At 40.3% G+C, this 18281-nt stretch overlaps 2 protein-coding genes across 4 annotated transcripts in view; one reads left to right on the forward strand and one right to left on the reverse strand.

Annotated features, from left to right (window-relative positions):
* The window catches only part of IARS2 (isoleucyl-tRNA synthetase 2, mitochondrial), a 28589-nt gene extending 22704 nt beyond the window's left edge, over positions 1–5885 (forward strand). The window contains exons 16-23 of the mRNA XM_040611504.1: positions 413–515; positions 1515–1640; positions 1994–2125; positions 2769–2875; positions 3763–3908; positions 4042–4226; positions 5225–5369; positions 5521–5885. Of these exons, the coding sequence (XP_040467438.1) occupies positions 413–515; positions 1515–1640; positions 1994–2125; positions 2769–2875; positions 3763–3908; positions 4042–4226; positions 5225–5369; positions 5521–5672 (1096 nt within the window). The 3' untranslated portion in view covers positions 5673–5885. The remainder of the gene's footprint in view (positions 1–412; positions 516–1514; positions 1641–1993; positions 2126–2768; positions 2876–3762; positions 3909–4041; positions 4227–5224; positions 5370–5520) is intronic.
* Positions 5886–6112: 227 nt separating this feature from the next.
* RAB3GAP2 (RAB3 GTPase activating non-catalytic protein subunit 2) overlaps positions 6113–18281 on the reverse strand; it is a 48801-nt gene continuing 36632 nt past the window's right edge. For all 3 annotated transcript variants that reach the window (XM_040611501.1, XM_040611502.1, XM_040611500.1), the window contains exons 24-35: positions 17277–17493; positions 16730–16903; positions 16494–16600; positions 15391–15457; positions 14561–14631; positions 12415–12450; positions 11764–11838; positions 11314–11532; positions 9468–9557; positions 9165–9383; positions 8328–8486; positions 6113–8045 (exon numbers count right to left, since the gene is read on the reverse strand). In XM_040611501.1, coding sequence (XP_040467435.1) covers positions 7899–8045; positions 8328–8486; positions 9165–9383; positions 9468–9557; positions 11314–11532; positions 11764–11838; positions 12415–12450; positions 14561–14631; positions 15391–15457; positions 16494–16600; positions 16730–16903; positions 17277–17493 — 1581 coding nt within the window. In that variant the 3' untranslated portion in view covers positions 6113–7898. The remainder of the gene's footprint in view (positions 8046–8327; positions 8487–9164; positions 9384–9467; positions 9558–11313; positions 11533–11763; positions 11839–12414; positions 12451–14560; positions 14632–15390; positions 15458–16493; positions 16601–16729; positions 16904–17276; positions 17494–18281) is intronic.

The raw sequence follows: 18281 nt of genomic DNA on the forward strand, positions 1-18281 counted from the left end.
ACCGGAGCTGGGGACGTACCGTGTGTCCCCTGGAAGATGGAAGGGAAGGGGAGGGTAACGTGGCCTGGTTGCAAGGAGGCTGTGCGATCTGGGCAATGTATTGGCTTAAAGAGCAAACGCTACTTCGGTCTTCAATTCGTTTGAAATACGTGTGCCCTGGATATCTGCAAACAATCTGTTGCTCGCATAGCAAAATTAAATAAGGAAAATGAAGTTGTATGTGCTACTTGGGGCAGTAGTACAGCATACTCGTGGTTGGTTCAACTCAGCGGATGAAGTCTTAGGCTTATCAAGATAGAGGATTTGTGTATGTTTTGACTTAGGAATACCCTCATTAGAAACCTATTCTTAACATAGATATTTTTTTTTTTTTTCACTGGGATTTTGTTTTACACTAAAATTTGTTCTTCAGGACTCTGGTAGTTCATGGATTTACTCTTGGTGAGAAAGGGGAGAAGATGTCTAAATCTATTGGCAACGTGGTTGACCCTGATGTAGTTATCAATGGAGGCGAAGTAAGTTGAACTCTTGAGATTCTTATAAATCCTAGTTACAGTTTTTCACTGCCAGATTCTGCAGCTGTCTTGTGCCTTGTTTTTCACTAAACATCTATCCTGTTTACAGCAGAACTCTGTAAGGCTTTTGTAAAGACCTCAGCTACACCGCAATGCCATTTGGCTGGAGTAAAAACCTGGGGTTGTTTTCGCTTCGGCTGTGGTGCCAAACACACCCCACGCCTTCGTTCTGTGCTAAGAGAAAAGAAAACACATTATACAGAGGATGTAGAATGGTTCATTTTTGCTTGGGAACACTGCTGAGGGAGCGATGGGGGGGATTTAAAAAAAATTAACCTTTGCTTTCAAACTGACTGAAACCCACAAGCTGGGCCTAGCAGCAGAGCAGTCAGAGTAGTGGCTGCACCCCAGCAGTCTGTCTGCTCTCAGCCTAAGCTGTTTATTGACTCTGGAAACTTCCTTCATTCCCTGGTCATGGAGGTTGCACTGCAGGTGATGCTCTGAATTTTTTTCCCTCCCCAGTCCTGCTGTCACTCTTTCTGAGGGTGTTAAGCAGATATTGCAACTCTCTAGACGAAAGAATCCATCCTTACAAAGACTCGCTTATCTGATTCAATAAACTCACAATAGTTACTATTCTTTCAAAATGGAGAGAAGCCGTTTTCAGGGTTGAAAACAGGGTGGGAAACAGTCTGAAGGGGGTGAAAAAAGGTATGTAGTCTTAGATATTAACACTGCTATTTTTATGTTAAGCGTTCGAAGGATTTTATCTCAGTTTACCTGGGTTCTAGCACTGCCTGTACACAGGCTGCTGTGAGTGTATATTGTGGCCCTGGCTTAACAGTAAATCTTGCTAAAATAGGGTGAAGGCCTCCAAATACAGGGGCCTTCTGGGCACACGTGGGGACATGTTTGCAGCACTGACAACACGGAATTGCGCTGCTCGCCATGCTGCAGGACCCCCTGCAGCCCTGCTCATGTGACTTTGTCTCTACTTAGGATCACACCAAGGATCCCCCATACGGTGCCGATGTTCTTCGCTGGTGGGTGGCAGAATCCAATGTTTTTACGGAGGTTCTGATTGGGCCCGTTGTACTTAATGCTGCAAGAGATGACATCAACAAGGTGAGAGCCAAGTATGCTAACACTTGTCATTCTAACAACGGGTCCTCTTTGTATTTGGTTTTGTGTTGCCTGAGCAGGATTCTTTGCAAAGCTCTTCAATCTTTAGACTAAGGAAGGTTTTTCCAAACTCATTTAGGTAGATACTACAGCTTTTTGCATCTGTGGAACAAATAGTAAAGCGTGCTAAGGAAAAGACTAGTTTTGGCCTATGTATTTCGTGATGCTTTTGTAACTGTTCAACCAACCATTTTAAAAAACAGCCAACCTCAGTTAACTCATTATAGAATATTGCCATTTTGTGTTTCATCTCAAGTGCAGACCATTAATGCTTAATTTTTCTGGTTCTGTTCTAGCTTCGGAATACACTACGCTTCATGCTGGGAAACATGGCTGGCTTCAATCCAGAAACCGATTCCATCCCCGCTTCAGAGATGTACATAGTGGATCAATACATGCTGCATTTATTGCAAGATTATGGCAGCAAGGTAGGGGCAGATTGTCTTTAGATGACTGTATGTGTAACATTTTTCATGGGTTATACCTCTAGGGAAAATTCTTTTAAGAGTATGAGTAAAGAGTATGTATTAAGTAGGCAAATGATTACCACGAAGGTTTCTTTGATGCAATGTGCCCTCCCTTAAGCACATTGCAAGTTTTGAGAGGAAGGCTTTGTTTTTAACATTCTTAACTTGGTTCTGACATAGACCAGTCTTTCCCACTCTCCCCCTGCCCAAGGCCTGAAATCAGAAGTCTATAGAAACAGAGTAAGATATTTAAAAATGTAAAAACAAAACCAAAAACTTCTAGAGCTTTGGAAATCTTCTGTAGTCCAAAATTTAGTCATTCCTGTCACTCAGAACCATTCTGCTGGATGAGAAGATACAGACATGAATTTCTGGGATTCCCCCTGTCCTCTCCCCTCAGATTTTGAGTTGAAATTATTTCTTTGTCCGAATTGTTAACCAAATTACCATATTTTTTTTTCCACTCCAACAACCTTTAAAGAAAAGATTCTCCCAAGGCTTTGTGTTGCTTCTTACAGTTTAAGTTCAGGTTCATCAGAGGTTGTCATTATGTGCCACGTGATGAAAACCGATATACTGTTCCTCTCTCTGCTCCCTCCCCCAGGTTACCGAGGCGTACAAAGAATATGATTATAGCAAAGTTGTTCGACTATTGCAAGCGTTCTGTTCCAGAAACCTGTCTAACTTTTATTTCACCACAGTCAAAGACAGGTAAGTTCATTACTGCTGCCTTTAAAAGGGAAAAGACAAGTTAATCTGTTTGAGATCGAGGTAATAACGTTCCAGGCGAATGCTGAGTGACTGCGGGTGTCTCGGAGGAGATTTCACGGTTGCGTATCCTGTGTTCGTGCACTAAAGCTCACAGGTGAAAGCTTAGCTGCTTTCAGCTGAGTGTTAATGTCATCAGCGTGCTTCTGTATTCTGTCCACTTGGGGTACTGAATCATTTTGAAAAGTAATCAAGCGTAGACATTTAAGACTTAAGTTTTAAAGATAGATTCTTGGTTGTGCATTTCTACCCAGAAGAGAGTGCATCTGAACGTGGGAAGGCAGAGGGAAGGGCTTTGGGCACTGAGCTGGGCAGCCAAATGTCTTTTACTGATCTAAAAACCACGTAAAGAATCCAAAGAATGTGACCGATACCTTTGTAACTTTTGAAAGGGCTGTTTCACAGGGGAGGGAGGTGATGCTGACTGCAGGTTATACTGATCTTCAGTTTTCAGAATGCAAGTAAAGGGCAGGGTGGGGAAAGAAAAAAGCCCTAATGCTGAATTTTATAGATGAACCAGAGCAAAAGGCTAACGGAGCTGCAGGTTCACCCGCCTCCCCGAGAAGAGATTCTCTGCCATACAAGTGAGGCAAATTAACATGCCACGTACAGAATCTCCTTTCCCATGAGGGAGCGTGGCTGCATATGCACATGGGTCTGTACCCACGCCACTGTGCTTGCCCAGGAAGGGCAGCTAAGAAAACTTCCTTAGAAAGGCAAGCTAGGTCAGACTTCTGCACTTCCAGTGGCAGTCCTGGAGCTATGGCTCTTAAGCAGAAACAGCAACATGAACGTGCAGATACTTTCCAGCTTTCGTCTCTGTCTTGCAGGCTCTATTGTGAAGAGGAAAAAGATCCTAAGCGGCGCTCGTGCCAAACTGTGCTAGCAGAGGCTTTAGATGTCGTGGTCCGATCCTTTGCACCGATTCTTCCTCACTTGGCAGAGGAGGTTTTCCAGCACCTGCCTTATAAGAAAGGTAAAGCACGTATAATTTCTAAGCAGTTCTTCTAGTGCACTGTTTAATTACACAGAAAGTGCAAATGCAGAGGTACACCATTGGGTTTTATGAATAGAGAGACACTAAATTAAAAATTCTTTTGTTTGCTCAGAGGGTGTGTTTCGTACTGGCTGGATTAATGCAAGTTCAACATGGAAGAAGCCCGGCATTGAGGAAGCAATAGAAGGTGCATGTGCAATGAGAGACTCTTTCCTTGGGTCCATCTCCGGCAAGAATGCTTTGGAATATGAAGTCGTTATTGTAATTGAGCCCGGATTGCTGTTTGAGTTAATGGAGGTAAAAGATGCAACTAAGAATAGTGTTGTCTGTGCAAAAAATACTAATTTCTGTAAACTTTCTTCTGCTTTGTTACTTGCCAGGAAATCACAGAATAGTTGAGGCTGGAAGGGATGGCTGGCGATGGTGTAGCCCAGGCAGGGTCAGCTTGAGCAGCTGCGCAGGACTCTGTCCAGTTGGGTTTTGAATACTGGAGGGTGGAGGCTTCACAGCCTGCGGCAGTGCTTGACCCCCCTCACAGTAAAAAAAGCGGGTTTGTGTTTCCCTGGAATTTCCTCTTTCCATTTCTGTCTGTTGGCTCCTGTCACTGAGCACCAGTTTCCTTTGCTGAACTTCAGATTGCTGCTAGCCCATTTCTTCAGCCTGAGAAACAGTGCAGCCTTCAGCTGCGTCAGGCACTTTTCCAAGCACCGTGTCATCAGCAGACTTGCTAAGGGTACGCTCTGCCCCGTCACCCAGCTTCCTAACGTGTTAGATGGTACCGGGCCCCGTGCTGACCCCTGGACTACGCTAGTAGTGACTGCCAGCTCTGCACTCCTTGAGAACGCCTGTTGTAGTGCCGCCGGCGGTACTTTCCCAAAGTAATGGGCTTTCTTCCTCTGGGGGTCAAAGTAACTTGAAAATTTCTGCAGAGGGACCCTTAGATGCTGTAGTTCCAGTCTGGACTCTTCCTCTTGGCAGGAGTAAGTAAATTAGGCTCGTGGTTCAAATCACCCACACTGACTAGGAACCGGTGTCTTAGCATCTGTTTTGAAGACCGGAGTATTTTAGAGCTTGCAGCAGCAGACCCCAGTTTTGATGCTGGATGTACACAGAGCTGTATATATGCCTATATTTACACACACACAGGCACATGTGTGCGTAAGCAAACTTGTGTTCCTTGTGACAGCTGTGGCAACCACATACAGTGGTTCTACTTTTGCTTTAATATTTTCTATGGGAGGGATGTCAAGGAACAAAACCAGGTTGCAAGTTTGAAAATTAACCCTCTTCCCTAGGCACTGCAGGCTGAAGAAACTTCTAGTGTTTCACAGCTGAATGAAATAATGATGGCTTCCCAGACAACCCTGCTGAGCGAGCTGCCTAAAGAAACACCTGCAGATGCAAACATCACCAAAGGGACCTTCCTCATAAACTTGGAAGGTAAGAGAACTACTCCAGGCACGCTACTACGCTAAGCAGCTGGTACTTCTCTGCACTACACCATGCTTTGCTAACTACACCTACACCTACGAGTTGAGTACTATACACATGAAGTGACCACCGCTCTCAGCAATAACGCTTTCTTTAACAGGTGGTGATATCCGTGAAGAATCGTCGTATAAAGTTATAGCCCTACCCGTTGCCAAAGCAAAATGCCCTCGCTGCAGGAGATACACTTCCGATTCCTCAAGCACTCCCTGCCCACGGTGCCTGAAAGTCATTGCTGGAAAAGGCAGCACGTGAAGATGAAAAGCTTCTGCACAAGCTGTTCCAGAGTCTTGAGTAGTGAAGTATACAAGAGCGGTGGCTAACCAGAAGGTCTCTGTGCTGCAACCTGTAGAACCAAACGCTTAAGCCCCGGCTGAGTTTTCTGCTGGTTTTGGGGGGAACCTTATGTATATATACCTACCTGTGTATATCACTTTTCAGCTTAATAAAAAGGGTCATTCAAAATAACCCGTTTACTTGGGTTTAGCAGCCTGTGTTCTTTCGAAGTTTACTTCCCTTGAAGTGTAACTGCACAGTAAAACAGCTGCTGTGTAATTTTTATACTGCCAGCAGGTGCTTCTCAGGACCCCAGAGAACCAGTCCCTCTCTACCCTGGAGTGCCTACTCCTCTTGTAAAACAGAACAGAAGAAGAAAAGGTAGTGACCACCATTCCCTAAAAGGAAGGAAGAGACAATGAAACCTCAAATTTTATTTAATCAATTTACACAAATCCACAGCAAATTAGACACAAAATAGCACTATATACAGAGTGTTACTTACAATACATTACAGATTTGATTGGTGTAGTGGGTCAGCTCTGACATGATACTCACTTACAGTAAAATCCTTTCCACAGCTCTCCCAGGATGCGGGAATGTAATGCAACTAAGAAACAGTTTTGGTTTTCCCTGGGTTTCATGATGACTGAATCTCTAGCGTACTCCTTTCTGCACAAGTCTGAAGTGCTGTCAGGCAAGGAGGTAAAGTATAATCTTGCCTTGCGTTTTTCCCCTACAGCTGTTTTAACCTCAGTTAGGGCAGTCACTACAGAAGTACCTAAAACATAGGCCAGGGCTGGCCGCTTACTTTTCTTTACTATGATCTCGTGTAGTATCAAAACTTCAAGAAGCCTTCAACAGCTACATTTTAAAGTGCAGTAATTAGGAACTGGCAATGCCAAATAGGTGAAGGAGGCTGGTAGAACAAGCCACCTACATAACAGTTTGGTTTTTAGGGGGAGTCTAACCCTTAGATGACAGCAGCACATACTTCAGAAAGGTAAGAACAAGTTCTGTCTCCAGCAAGGCGGAATACTTTGTTTCTTACGTCTAATGCAAGAGGAGCAGGTTACACGATGGACCTAGGAATTTCAGCTGACTCCAAAAAGTGTACACCAATTTCATTTTTCTCTCCTGGCTTCCTTTAGGTAGACAGTAAACAGTACTAACTGATGCAAGATAATCATGTTTAATACCACCGCAATAGTGAGGATACTCACTATATGATTCCCTGTAGGTACTGTAAATAAAAGGGTTTTTAAGGCTAAAGTGTACTCGGTACTATAGATCTTCAGCGAAGTTGTGTCAACTATTTAAAGCAGGTTTTGACTACGAGTTAACATGTGCAGAGATCTATAGCATACTACATCTTCTACAGCGATAAGATGGGGGAACAATCTTCCAGTAAGACGTTCCTTGACCTACTTAAACTCAGCAGAGGTTAATAATAAAGGAGAGAGATGAAAATCCAGTTTTAGCTGAAGCCCAGCACCTTAAGAGACAATACTGGGGGAGACCTGGCCTGCGAGAGGAGTCTATATTTGTGTCTGGAGAATTGGATTCTCCTTCCCAGCTGTTTCTAGCGCGGGCTGTTCCCCCCGTGCGTAAGGCCCCAGCACGTTTCACCCTGTCTAGTGCAGCTGTCATCGTCACCTACAATGCAGTTACAAGGCACGAGCCCAACACCAGCTCTAGCTTCTGAAAAAGCAGTATTGGCTTTACATGGTAACTTCAGAGACTCTTTTTTATCATCATTATTATTATTACTATTGTTCCTCGGGTGTAATACTACAGCTCGTTTGGAAAAATAAATCATACATGGAACACTGAAACTGCAGCAGTTACTGCCAGCATGAAATACAGAATTTCACAAGATGTGATTTTGTAAACGGACTAAAACTGCTGTCAAATATATCCAATTTAGATAGACTACCGCAAAAAGCACTCAAGTCAGAAATAAATAACAAAGCATTTCAGATACTAACAAGTGTACTAGAAACTAAACATCTCTGTACTAGTGCAGAATTTAAAATATACTCCAATTTAAAATTACCTTCTGAAATTCTGGGATGGGATGCATTGTTCTTTTCGTTGTTAAACAAGAGCCACACAGAAGAAGTTTCTTTCAGTTCAAGTTCAGCCTCAGTCGTGTGAAATCACGCATTACACCGCTACACAGCAGAACCGCGCCAACCGAAAGCGTCACTGTGAGATGGCTTCTACCGCCTCTGTCAGGTTCAAGGCCAGGTTATACTGCCCGTGGTTCTCCGGTAGGTGCTCCATGACTTTGCTGATGAGTTTGGCTGTTACTGCAATTGGCACTTCTGCATTTTGAAGTTCCCGGTGGTTCTATATAAAAGAATAAACAAATCAGAGCAATGTTACAGCTGATCATCTGCATATAAATCCTCCTGAGCTTGTATAAAACAGATTACTAAGGTTTATCAACTCAAGCTGATGTTTTGACCCGTGAAAGTGTTCTATCCTTCATGAAACAGAACTAGCACCAGGAAAAATGAGAACAAAATCTTGTTTCCGTTAGTAAGAAAGGGCCCTTCAGCTGTCATCTCTGTCTTGGGAAACAGAAGCTTCTGAAAATCAACCCGTTTTCCTAAATCGAGCTTAACTTACCATAGCTTTGAGCCAAGTGCACAGTGTTGGAGGAAGCCTGGCAAGGAGTTCCGTACCATCCTTCGTCTGCACATGAAGTAAAGCAAAGGCCAGTCTCTGTCCAGCCAGTATAAGCAGCTGGGATGCAAGCACTTCTTTGTCAGCCACCTGAAGGTAGGCCTGAAAACAGAAAAACAGGGAGAAGTAGAGAATAGAAAAACAGGGAGAAGCTGTATCAAAAGAAGCTTCTCAATACTAAAAGGACAAATAGTTTGGAGGCTGTTTCTTGTGTTACCTGTTACTGTAATAAAGCACATTACTAAAAGCTTCGTAACAGCAGAAGTGTGAACAAAGGCAGAGAATTACTCCGTACACAGCAATGGGCAGGAGCAAGAGATAGGTTTTACAATATATGTTAAGTTCAACAACATATTCCTAACTTCCATATAATCTCTTGTTTGCTTCCCCCCTCAAGAAAGGGAAGGATTTTCTTGTCCAAGGACTGGTAAACTTTTCCTAAAATAAGAGATTAACAGGCAAAAAAAAGCAGATTCCTGAAACTATCAAATATAGTCAAATTTCTAAGAAAAGCCATACTGGTTTAGACCAGTAGTATAACTCCCTGTCATGTTTCTGCTAGTTGCTATACACAGATTCTTGCTGGGAAATAAAATGAAGATAATTATGAGCCTTGAAAAAGTATTTTTCCAGCCTGGCTTTTTCAGCCTAGGGATTTTTTGAGCCTGATAATACTTGCCTAAACCTTCCAGGCATCTTAAGTAAGTGAAAAAAGTAATTTTAGCAGAGTATCTGACATAATGCTGTTATCGATTTAAAATCATTAAAAGCTGTTATTACCTCTTCCCCAAGATGATCCATCCCATAACTATACAGCTCACAGACATAATGCCTTTTGACCACATCCTCAGAGACTTGAAGATACTGAGCAAGGTCCACAGCCAAAGCTGGCCAATTCTTCCCCTTTTCAAAAGGAAACAGTTCCTCTTCTGAGACTTCTTTGGCCTTTTGTGATGAACATAGTGTCTGAACCACTGCACTCACAACTTTGACCAAGAACTTGGAAGCAAAAATTGCAGGTTACTTCAGTATTGTTTGAAATTTTAGAAGTTTAAGAACTTTCAGTACAAAACTTATACCTACGTGTTGTCGTAGGGATAACACATTCGGATCCATATCACCACTAGGTAGCAGCTGAATTGAAGTAAGGTCTTTGAAAAATGCATTTTTGCCCTAAAATTGAGAAACAAAGACAGGCCTCAGAGATACAGGGGAATGCAAGTAATCCATTTTGATCCAATGCTAAGAAGCCTACTTATTTTTTTACATTTAATTTGTACTGCATCTTCTATTTCTCTCCGAGGATAAAAATGAATATTGTAAGTTAAAGCTACAGGACAAAACCAAACTTTTGTTCGTGCAATCATAATATGTCAAGGATTTGCTTTCAAACTTCGGACTGCCTGCCTACTACAGGTAGCTGATATATACTACCAGCAGGAGCTGAAGTTTGGATGTTATTTCCCGGTCCCTGGCTCTCGACCAACATACCAAGCATAATACGTAGAGAGAAATGGAAACTAGCTGATACAAAAATGCATTTCATCTGTTCCCTGCTGGTGTAGTTGACACCCGTAAGGAATCTTATGGTCTCTTGGAGCTCCAGACGAATCAAATTTCAGGTAAAGCCCTGAGTGATGGCACGTGGTAGCCCTTGTTTCAGCCCATCACGCTGCAGCAGTGACATGTGCAATGCCAAGCATCTCTGGCACTCCTGCTCCCTACTGAGGCAGGGGGTAGGGAAATTGGGACCGAAAAAGCGCCTGTGTTAAAAGACAGTGATGAACGTGTAAGTCTAGACAGTGACTTGCCTTGTCAGAAATAAGGTAATAAATGGCCTTCAGAACCTTTAACCCTTTTTTCAGCCATCAGCCAAGATTCTCTAAAGACCTGCTAGAAATTGTCTCATAAAGCTCACAGAACAAATGGAAATCTTGAGTGAGTGAAGGCAAAAAGGCAGCAGCTGAGAATAAGAGTTGTATGTAAAAGAAAGGAGGCACAGGACCAGGATCTAATTTCACTCCTGAGATGTAATATGCATTCTTAAAGGACAAGAGGTAGTATAATGCTTTCTGCTAACAGATAAGCAAAAAAAAAAGTGCATAAAAACAATGGAATTTGATCTATGGTAAAATGCTGAAACCAGACCCAACTGCTTCATCAGAGCTTGCACACAGAGAAGAACCTATGGCAAAAGCAGAGTAATATTCTGCACTTCTAATATTCCAGTAAATCATTAAGAAGAAATCCGCACAGTATTGCAGGACTAAATCATCTTTTCCACAGCAGGAATTAAATAAAAGTCTGTACCAGTACTCTGTGGGTTTTGTTTTGTTGTTGTTTTTTTCTTTAAATTGTAGTGTGGTAAGGCTAGGAGGAGGAAAGCTCAGTCTGTGGTACCTGCTTTGTATCAGGGTCAAGCCTTCCTGGAGATATATTGTAATGAATATTAAAAACAAGGTCACTGCATTTAAAAAGTGGTTTATATGCACTAAATGACAAGCTGCTTATTCTGTTTGAGATGCTCAGAATTCTGGAATAATCACCAGCAATAATGGATACAAGAGCGACACTAACATAAATATTTAAGGTCAGAAATGTTACGTTTTGACTGATCTGGCACTTCTCAAAGTAACTAGAAAAAAACAGTCACCCAGTGTTCTTAGGAAGCAGTATTTTCAGGCCAGCTAATCATTAAGGAGCGGATTTTCATGCATCTGAGGTCACTACAAATCTTTTATTCATAAGGAAAGGCACCAAGTTTGGGTCTCAGCCTGAATTCTGGTGACAACATCATTAATGCACCACAGTGAACTAATGTCTTTCAGACAATTGTGCATGAACTATTAATAGAGCGAACGCTAGCATGTATTATAGATAGCAAGAGGAAGGATAGCAACATTAAGATGTATGCTTTCAAAAGACATACCTTGCTATCAAACAGCGAAAGAGGCTTCACACTCTTCAGAGAAAACCTCATGATGGCGTACAAGATAGTACATAACACAAACTGGTGTTCAGCAAGTGGGTAGTGAATGCGTTTCTGCTCAAGGGCTAGCTCTACGATCGATACTGGTCCTTCTACCGACACCCAAGCATCTTCGGTATCTAAGACAGGAGCCTGCATTTCGTCGCTGCTAACATCAGCCTGCCAGAGCAACACAGAAAAGTAGTCACATGCAAAATGTCCTCTGTATCGGCCTTCTATGGAAAAGACACTGCTTTAATCACAACTTCTCTGGAGCGAAATTAAGAAGAAAATTTCACATCGTCTAGAAGTTCATTCCTATTTGTCTGAATTGAACAGTACAGAAATTTGTATAACGATATTCGTTAAATGTGAAGTTCCTTACCTTCTACAGGAAAAATAAAAATTTACCTCCAGCAATGTTTGAAGAAGATCTGAACAGCAGCCGAGAAAAGCTGTCATCGCTGTGTCACCCATACCTACGTCCTGTTAACAAACAATATGGTTTAAATCGTTTCAGTTGGAATTGAAACAGGCTTTTATTAGCTCTGTACGTTTGAGAAGAGTTGTTGACATAAAACACGTTAAGCTCAATTTATTAACCTATTCTATTTAAAGGTAAACAAATATTTGCTGAAGTACAACAACTAATTAGAAATAATGGGAAAAAATAGGAATAAAGCTAAATGTAGCCATTTATAATACTGTATCTCTAAAGAAGACTGAATTCCTCAAGTAATCACATCTAGTAAATTTCATTTTCTGAGCACATCGGGTGTCTTCAAAAAAAATATGTAACTAATGAAATTACGCATGAAAACTAACAGTAGTTTGTCATGTTATAGTCTGAAATCTATCTTCTATAATATTTGAAGTTATACTACTGTTCTAATTTGCTTAGTCAGATAAAGATTAATTTACATTTCTTAAAATGTGTAACATTTTCTCTAGGGCTGTATTTTGAATTTTTTTGAAACTTCCAGAAATAAATCGCAAACCAGTATTAAAATCAAGGCATTTTTATTTCTTTCCTTCCATTTAGACAAAAGTAGTATTACTTGCCCGTCTGCACAATCTGTCCTTTGGAGCTTTTCCAACCTGTTTAATAAAACATAATAATTCAGCACAATTAAATAATTTTCATCATAAAGTAACCGTTACCCCATGTTTTAACCCTTTATTACTATTTTTCTAATTCAGAGGGGGAAAACAGTTCATTACAGCTACATAATGTGACACACTGCATAGCTTGCTTTCAGCAAAAGATTTGAGACAGATCATACAACTCGGAAATGAACACTGCTGATGCCCATACTTAATTCATTCCTCTTGAAGTCCAGGATTAGAAATAAGTCCCCAACGTCCTCAATTCAAATCTCAAAGGCAGCTAAAAAATTCCCAGTGATTTCTATAATACACTTGGTATTACATGGCTCTAGCTCTGTGATATTAGAAAGAAACACTAGGGAACAAGGGAAGAAGAAAAGGAAAGTGAATGCTCCAGCACTTTTCATTGAGATAGAGAAGGTCTAATAACAAAGTTCTAAAGGGGTTTCCATGCTTTGCCTGTCTGAATTCTTCAGAAGACACACCTCAATCATCCCCTGTTTAGCAATGTTACTAGGAGGCCCGATTTCTGTAAATTGCATCACGTGCTGCACACGACAAAGCACATACATGTAAGTGGAAGTTCTCTCTTCCATAGCACAAAAAAATAAAATAATTACAACAGCATGGCAGAGTCTAAACAACAGCTGAAGTGAGATTCCAGGGTCCTGAGTTACAGGATTATTTAAACTCCAATTCAAGTGATCTATCATCCTGTTTCAAAGTCTGAATTCAAGACAACTTTGAGCTGTCCATTATGGTACTGAGTGCCGACAGATTTGGAAACTTTATTTTTCTAGAAGCTGGTGAGTGTGCTACTGCTTCTACGACACAAACCCAAAGGACTAACTCCCAGCTTTCAAGCATACATAAGTAATGATTAAAAAAAGATAGCAACATTTGTTATTACATGATATTTGTTTAAGGTAACAGATGTGTGCAAAAACAGTTAATAAAAGCCTTTATATCTCTTCTCCTGTGAGTATTAATCTAGGTAGAAGTAATGGTGGTGGATTTCCATAAAGGCATGCAGAAAAACTGGAAGAGTTTTTGCAGAAGAAACACCTACTACAACTGAGCCTGTTTGCTGAAAGGAACGAGGAAGATGACAGTCTCCCAATTCTTAGAGCTAAACAAAAAGCAAAAGCAGAAGATGAGAGGAGCAAAGGAGAAGGAAAAAAGATGACAAGACAGCAAATTCTTCTGGGTTTTGTGGGGTTTTCTTTGCTGGTTTGTTTGTTGGGGGGGGCGGGGGGCATCTGTTAAATCACTATCAATGCTTCTCTCTCTGCATCTGGACTTCTACGCTGAAAAACACTTGGTTGCTGCTCTGCCTCCAGCAAACCAACAGGCAGATTCCCCTTACACAATGTGAACAGATCTATCACTTACTGACAGTACTCTTCCTTCCTAAACTGTCTTCCAGTCCTAAACAGGACTGACTTCCCATAAATAGATCCATGCTGTATTTCTAAGCGTGAAAAAACCTGAAGCTCAGCAGGGACAGAAGACTGCTAAACCCCACAGCAAGCAAGCTGCCGACTAGAACAGAAGCTGATTTACACAAAGGTAGTGACAGAAACGCTCAACAACATCCACAAAATGTTCTGCCTTTTGAGAAACAAGCACTCGTACACGCAAAACTTGGACCACATTAGGAAAAGCTGCTGCTTGTGGGAACCAGAAACTTTCATGGCAATAACTTAGCAGGAAACAGGCACATAGAAAACACTAAGTTATTTATTGTTTTCTGATGTAAAATGACACAAACAGACACATACACAGTTTCAAACTGTTTCACAAATACTTTTTCTTTAGCAACTACAAGCTAACACTGCACGTCTTCAGTATACATCAGCCTGTGCTGATTAGCTGTTATTTAAAGCTGCCTATAGTTGATCATTCCAGATTTTGATATTTTAAAATATGCATTCCTTCATCAATTCCAAGTTAGCTACATAACAAATGAAATAAGCAGGCTTTTGACGCTTAAATCAGAGATATCCCAGACTTTTTAAAACAATTGTTTAAAAATACTAGTTTCATTTTTCAGTTAATTATAAAAATTCAGCCTCAAAAATACTCACAACACTGCACTCACCTTTTCCATTAGATACGTAGCAGAAGAGAGCCTTTTTACTATGAATGTGTTCCACATCATCAGAGCAATACCTAGAACAATCGCAAGCTTGTAAACTCCGAAGGAACAGAAAAGAGATCGTACTAGCAATGGCGTGAAAAGCCAAAGTTTCTCTAAGTCAGGGAGGGCAGTTAAAAAAAAGATGAACGAAACAAGAAGGAACTGTAAGTTATCTTCTTTGCTTTATACTTGGTACTTTAGATTTCAGATTTCTCAGGGGGAGACTACCTTGGTGATGAAATAACAGTCAGAAATGCGATGAACCATTGATTAGAATTATTATGTAAACTGGGTTAAACGTTGTAGGTAGAACAAACTTTGGTGCTAAGCAAGAAGGTTTAAGACTAGTTGTTTACGCATAGAGTGCACCTTATTTGTACACATAAGCAGTCTACAAAAAAGGCAACTGTCATCACATTCACTATAATAGTATCAAGTATCAATAAAATCAAAAATCAAGAGTATCAAGAAATGCATGAAGAGTAATTGCAAGAAGCATGTGTCACTAAAATACAAGAAAAAAATAGTTTCAGAGCAATTTTATTTTAAATGGTTTTAAACACATTAAAACTTTAATCTCACCAACTTATTTTCATGGTTCTGATGGAAACAGTGTTTCAACATGAAAAACAAAAGCTTGAATGTCAGCAGTTGGGGATTGGGGGTTTTTTTGGTTTGTTTAGGGTTTATTTAGAAAAAATGGCTATCACTACCTATGAACTGTATACATTTACACTAGTTGAACACAGTCGTTTATTCTGTTGTTTTACAATTTCAACAAAGATACTTACCATGCTGAACGTGAGCGTTAACAATGCATCTTAGATGATCTATGGACCTAATGAGAAAACATGCTTCCTTATGTAAAACAAAAAAGTAAAAGAGCAAGTTAATAGATTATTCAAAACTTGGTATAAATGTAAACTGTTGATTCTTAAAGGGCCCAGGCAGATTAGTTTAAAGCTACTATTTTTTGACAGTTACAAAACTTGTAAGTTATTCTGATATTTCAGTCTTTTCTGCTATTATGTGACAAACATACGCACGCATGGCAAAGTAACAAACACACTGTGATTTCAGCACCATTTTCATGGCTTTGTTTTAGTATATGTTCTGCTAACATACTCCTCGCTGAAAGGTACCTCCACTGACTACAGTCACTTTTCAAATACAAAATCCATTTGTGCTAGGAAGATTAATTTTTACTGCATTTCATAATGATAGAGTACGTTTTTCACAATCTCAAAGGAACCTTCTATTCTATAGCAAGGTGTTATGCTGCAGAAATCTAAGGAGTGCCAATTTCAATTTTATCATCATCAGAACTTTGGACAACGTTCTCCAATATTAGAGAAGCTACAGGACAGCAGTGGAAGAAAGAAATTTTTCTTTCTTTCTCCTATGACAATTCCAAGCAGTGGCCAGGGAATCTAAGAATATTCAAGAAATCCTTCTTTCTTCTTTAAATGGAATGGATTCTAGTTTAACAAATCTAGTATTCTGTGGTCTGTTTTAACATACCTAGAAAAGAAGAAAGGTTCATCACTATTTTTGCAGTACTTAAACTGTTTTGTACTTGCCCAAGATACAGTCAAAACCCTTCTTCACACTGCTTATTTTAATGCAGTTTCCACATTTACAGTTTTGAGAATCTGGTAGCTTAGGAACTTACAGTCCTGTACATCACCTTCGTGAGGTGCCATTCAGCCGCAGGTCCTGCATTCATTTTCTCAAATCAGCTTCTGCTTGCCACTTATCACAAACAAACGGTAACTAGTATGCCTTCAAAATCAGTCTTCTTAATGGAAGTTTTAATGAACTATTTACAAACTTGTGCAACGGCTTCTGTTAAGCCGGTCTTAACCATTACTCCCCGCAAATTAAATTTTTTTACCTCTGGGTCCTTATTCCACTGCACCACATATTCCCAACAGCAGTGTGCATGGAGTACATCCACTTCAAGACTACATGGAAACTGCTGATACGCTAGTTGCAGCAGCTCTAGAAAAAGAAAATCTAAAGTCACAGGACAGACCTCTTCCCACTCTGGTTTCTGCCACTTCACAATAGTAGCAACTAAAACATCTCTGCAGGCATTTAGAATTTGAAAAATTTGTGTTATTTCCTTACCTAGGATTGTTTCCAAGCCTGCATCTTCTTCTGGTTCCTCAAAAAAGATAGGGGTATGCATTTCTACAGATTCATCAGTACGATCCATATTGGTTTTGTGCTGGGCCAAATTCAGTACAAGAGGGCTGAAGCCTTGCTTAAAAACCCACTTTGCTACAGTGTCAGCAATACCTCCTAGGCCATTTTAAAACAGAAAGAAAAAAAAAAAAGTATGAGGTATAGTCAATGTATCCCACAAGATTTATGATTCAGAATCAAAGGACAAGAGAAGAGATACAAGTTTTAACTACTACCATTAATTACATAATAACTCTACCAATTAGAAAACTTCCTATTCAAGTGATCAGACATTTACAATGCAGTCTTCACAGTAATACCCTTTTACAACTTTAAAGCGGTATTCTATGTGGTTTGCATTGGTTTTTAAATTAAGAAAAGTAACGAGCAGAACCATTTCCTGCGCAGTGTATATCATTAAGTAGGTAAGGATGGCTCGGAAGTCAGAGAAACACAATCACCCGTCTTTCCAAGAGAAAAAAAAATGTACCTTTCCCAGCCTCAAGCAACTTCTTCACGGAAAGCCTGCCCAAAGGCTCAGTCTGCAGTGACGACACTCTTTTTGTCCTTCTGCTCACTTTGCTATGCAGTAGTGTTTGAAGTATCAGACAATCCTCTAACTGTTTCAGCAAAAGTTTCCAATACTCAGTATCAAGAGAAAGTGCTTCCCAGGACTCCGTGTCCGAACCTACAATTATTTGGGAAAACTAACAGAACATACAAACTGGTTTAGGTCTGTTCAATTAAAGTAGCACAGTTTTGTTTAAAAAAAAATGGATAGTGTTAAAATTGAAAGCTATATCCCAAGAGCTACCGCATTTTAAAGAATAATTTAGTTCAAAGTATGTACATCAACTACTATGCAACGACAAATCAATATCCCACATTGCTCACAAGATGCACAGATTCTTAAATAGAAGCCTAAGGAAATAAAGGACCTGAAAAGTCATCTAATAGTCCCATTTTTAAGTTCATATTTAGTTGAGAAGTGTGTTAGAATCCCTTCAAAACGATTTAATTTTAAATCCTTCACTATATACACATTAATCCACCTACATTTCAATTACCTACCATATTAAAAAATACGTATCATGCACCCAGAAACACTGGATCATACCACATGGCAGTTCTGTGCATTGTGTTGCTAATTCCCACATTTATCAGCAAATGCCCTGCCAGAAAGCCCAAGAATCTTTCTAGTAGGGTGTAGATCAGATTTTTAGCTTTGTGCACCAAGGCAGTAAACTCTAGAGTTCTCAGAAGCCTGGCTATTAAGATTTCTAGGCTTTAGGACAAAGGGGGGGGGGGGGGGGGCAGCAGAATAAATGGCTTTAGAGGAGGGAATTTTTGAGGGAAATAAAGTTCTTCCTTTATTCTTTTAAGAGCAGAAGAGAAGGTGATACAGGAGAGAGCCCATGGGTAAAGCATAGTATGTTGCAACATACCAACAATCCTATTTGGGCAACGCTGACTATTTTAATATACAGAATTGCAA

This window comes from Falco naumanni, chromosome 12 (assembly GCF_017639655.2).
Source record: "Falco naumanni isolate bFalNau1 chromosome 12, bFalNau1.pat, whole genome shotgun sequence".
NCBI lineage: Eukaryota > Metazoa > Chordata > Aves > Falconiformes > Falconidae > Falco > Falco naumanni.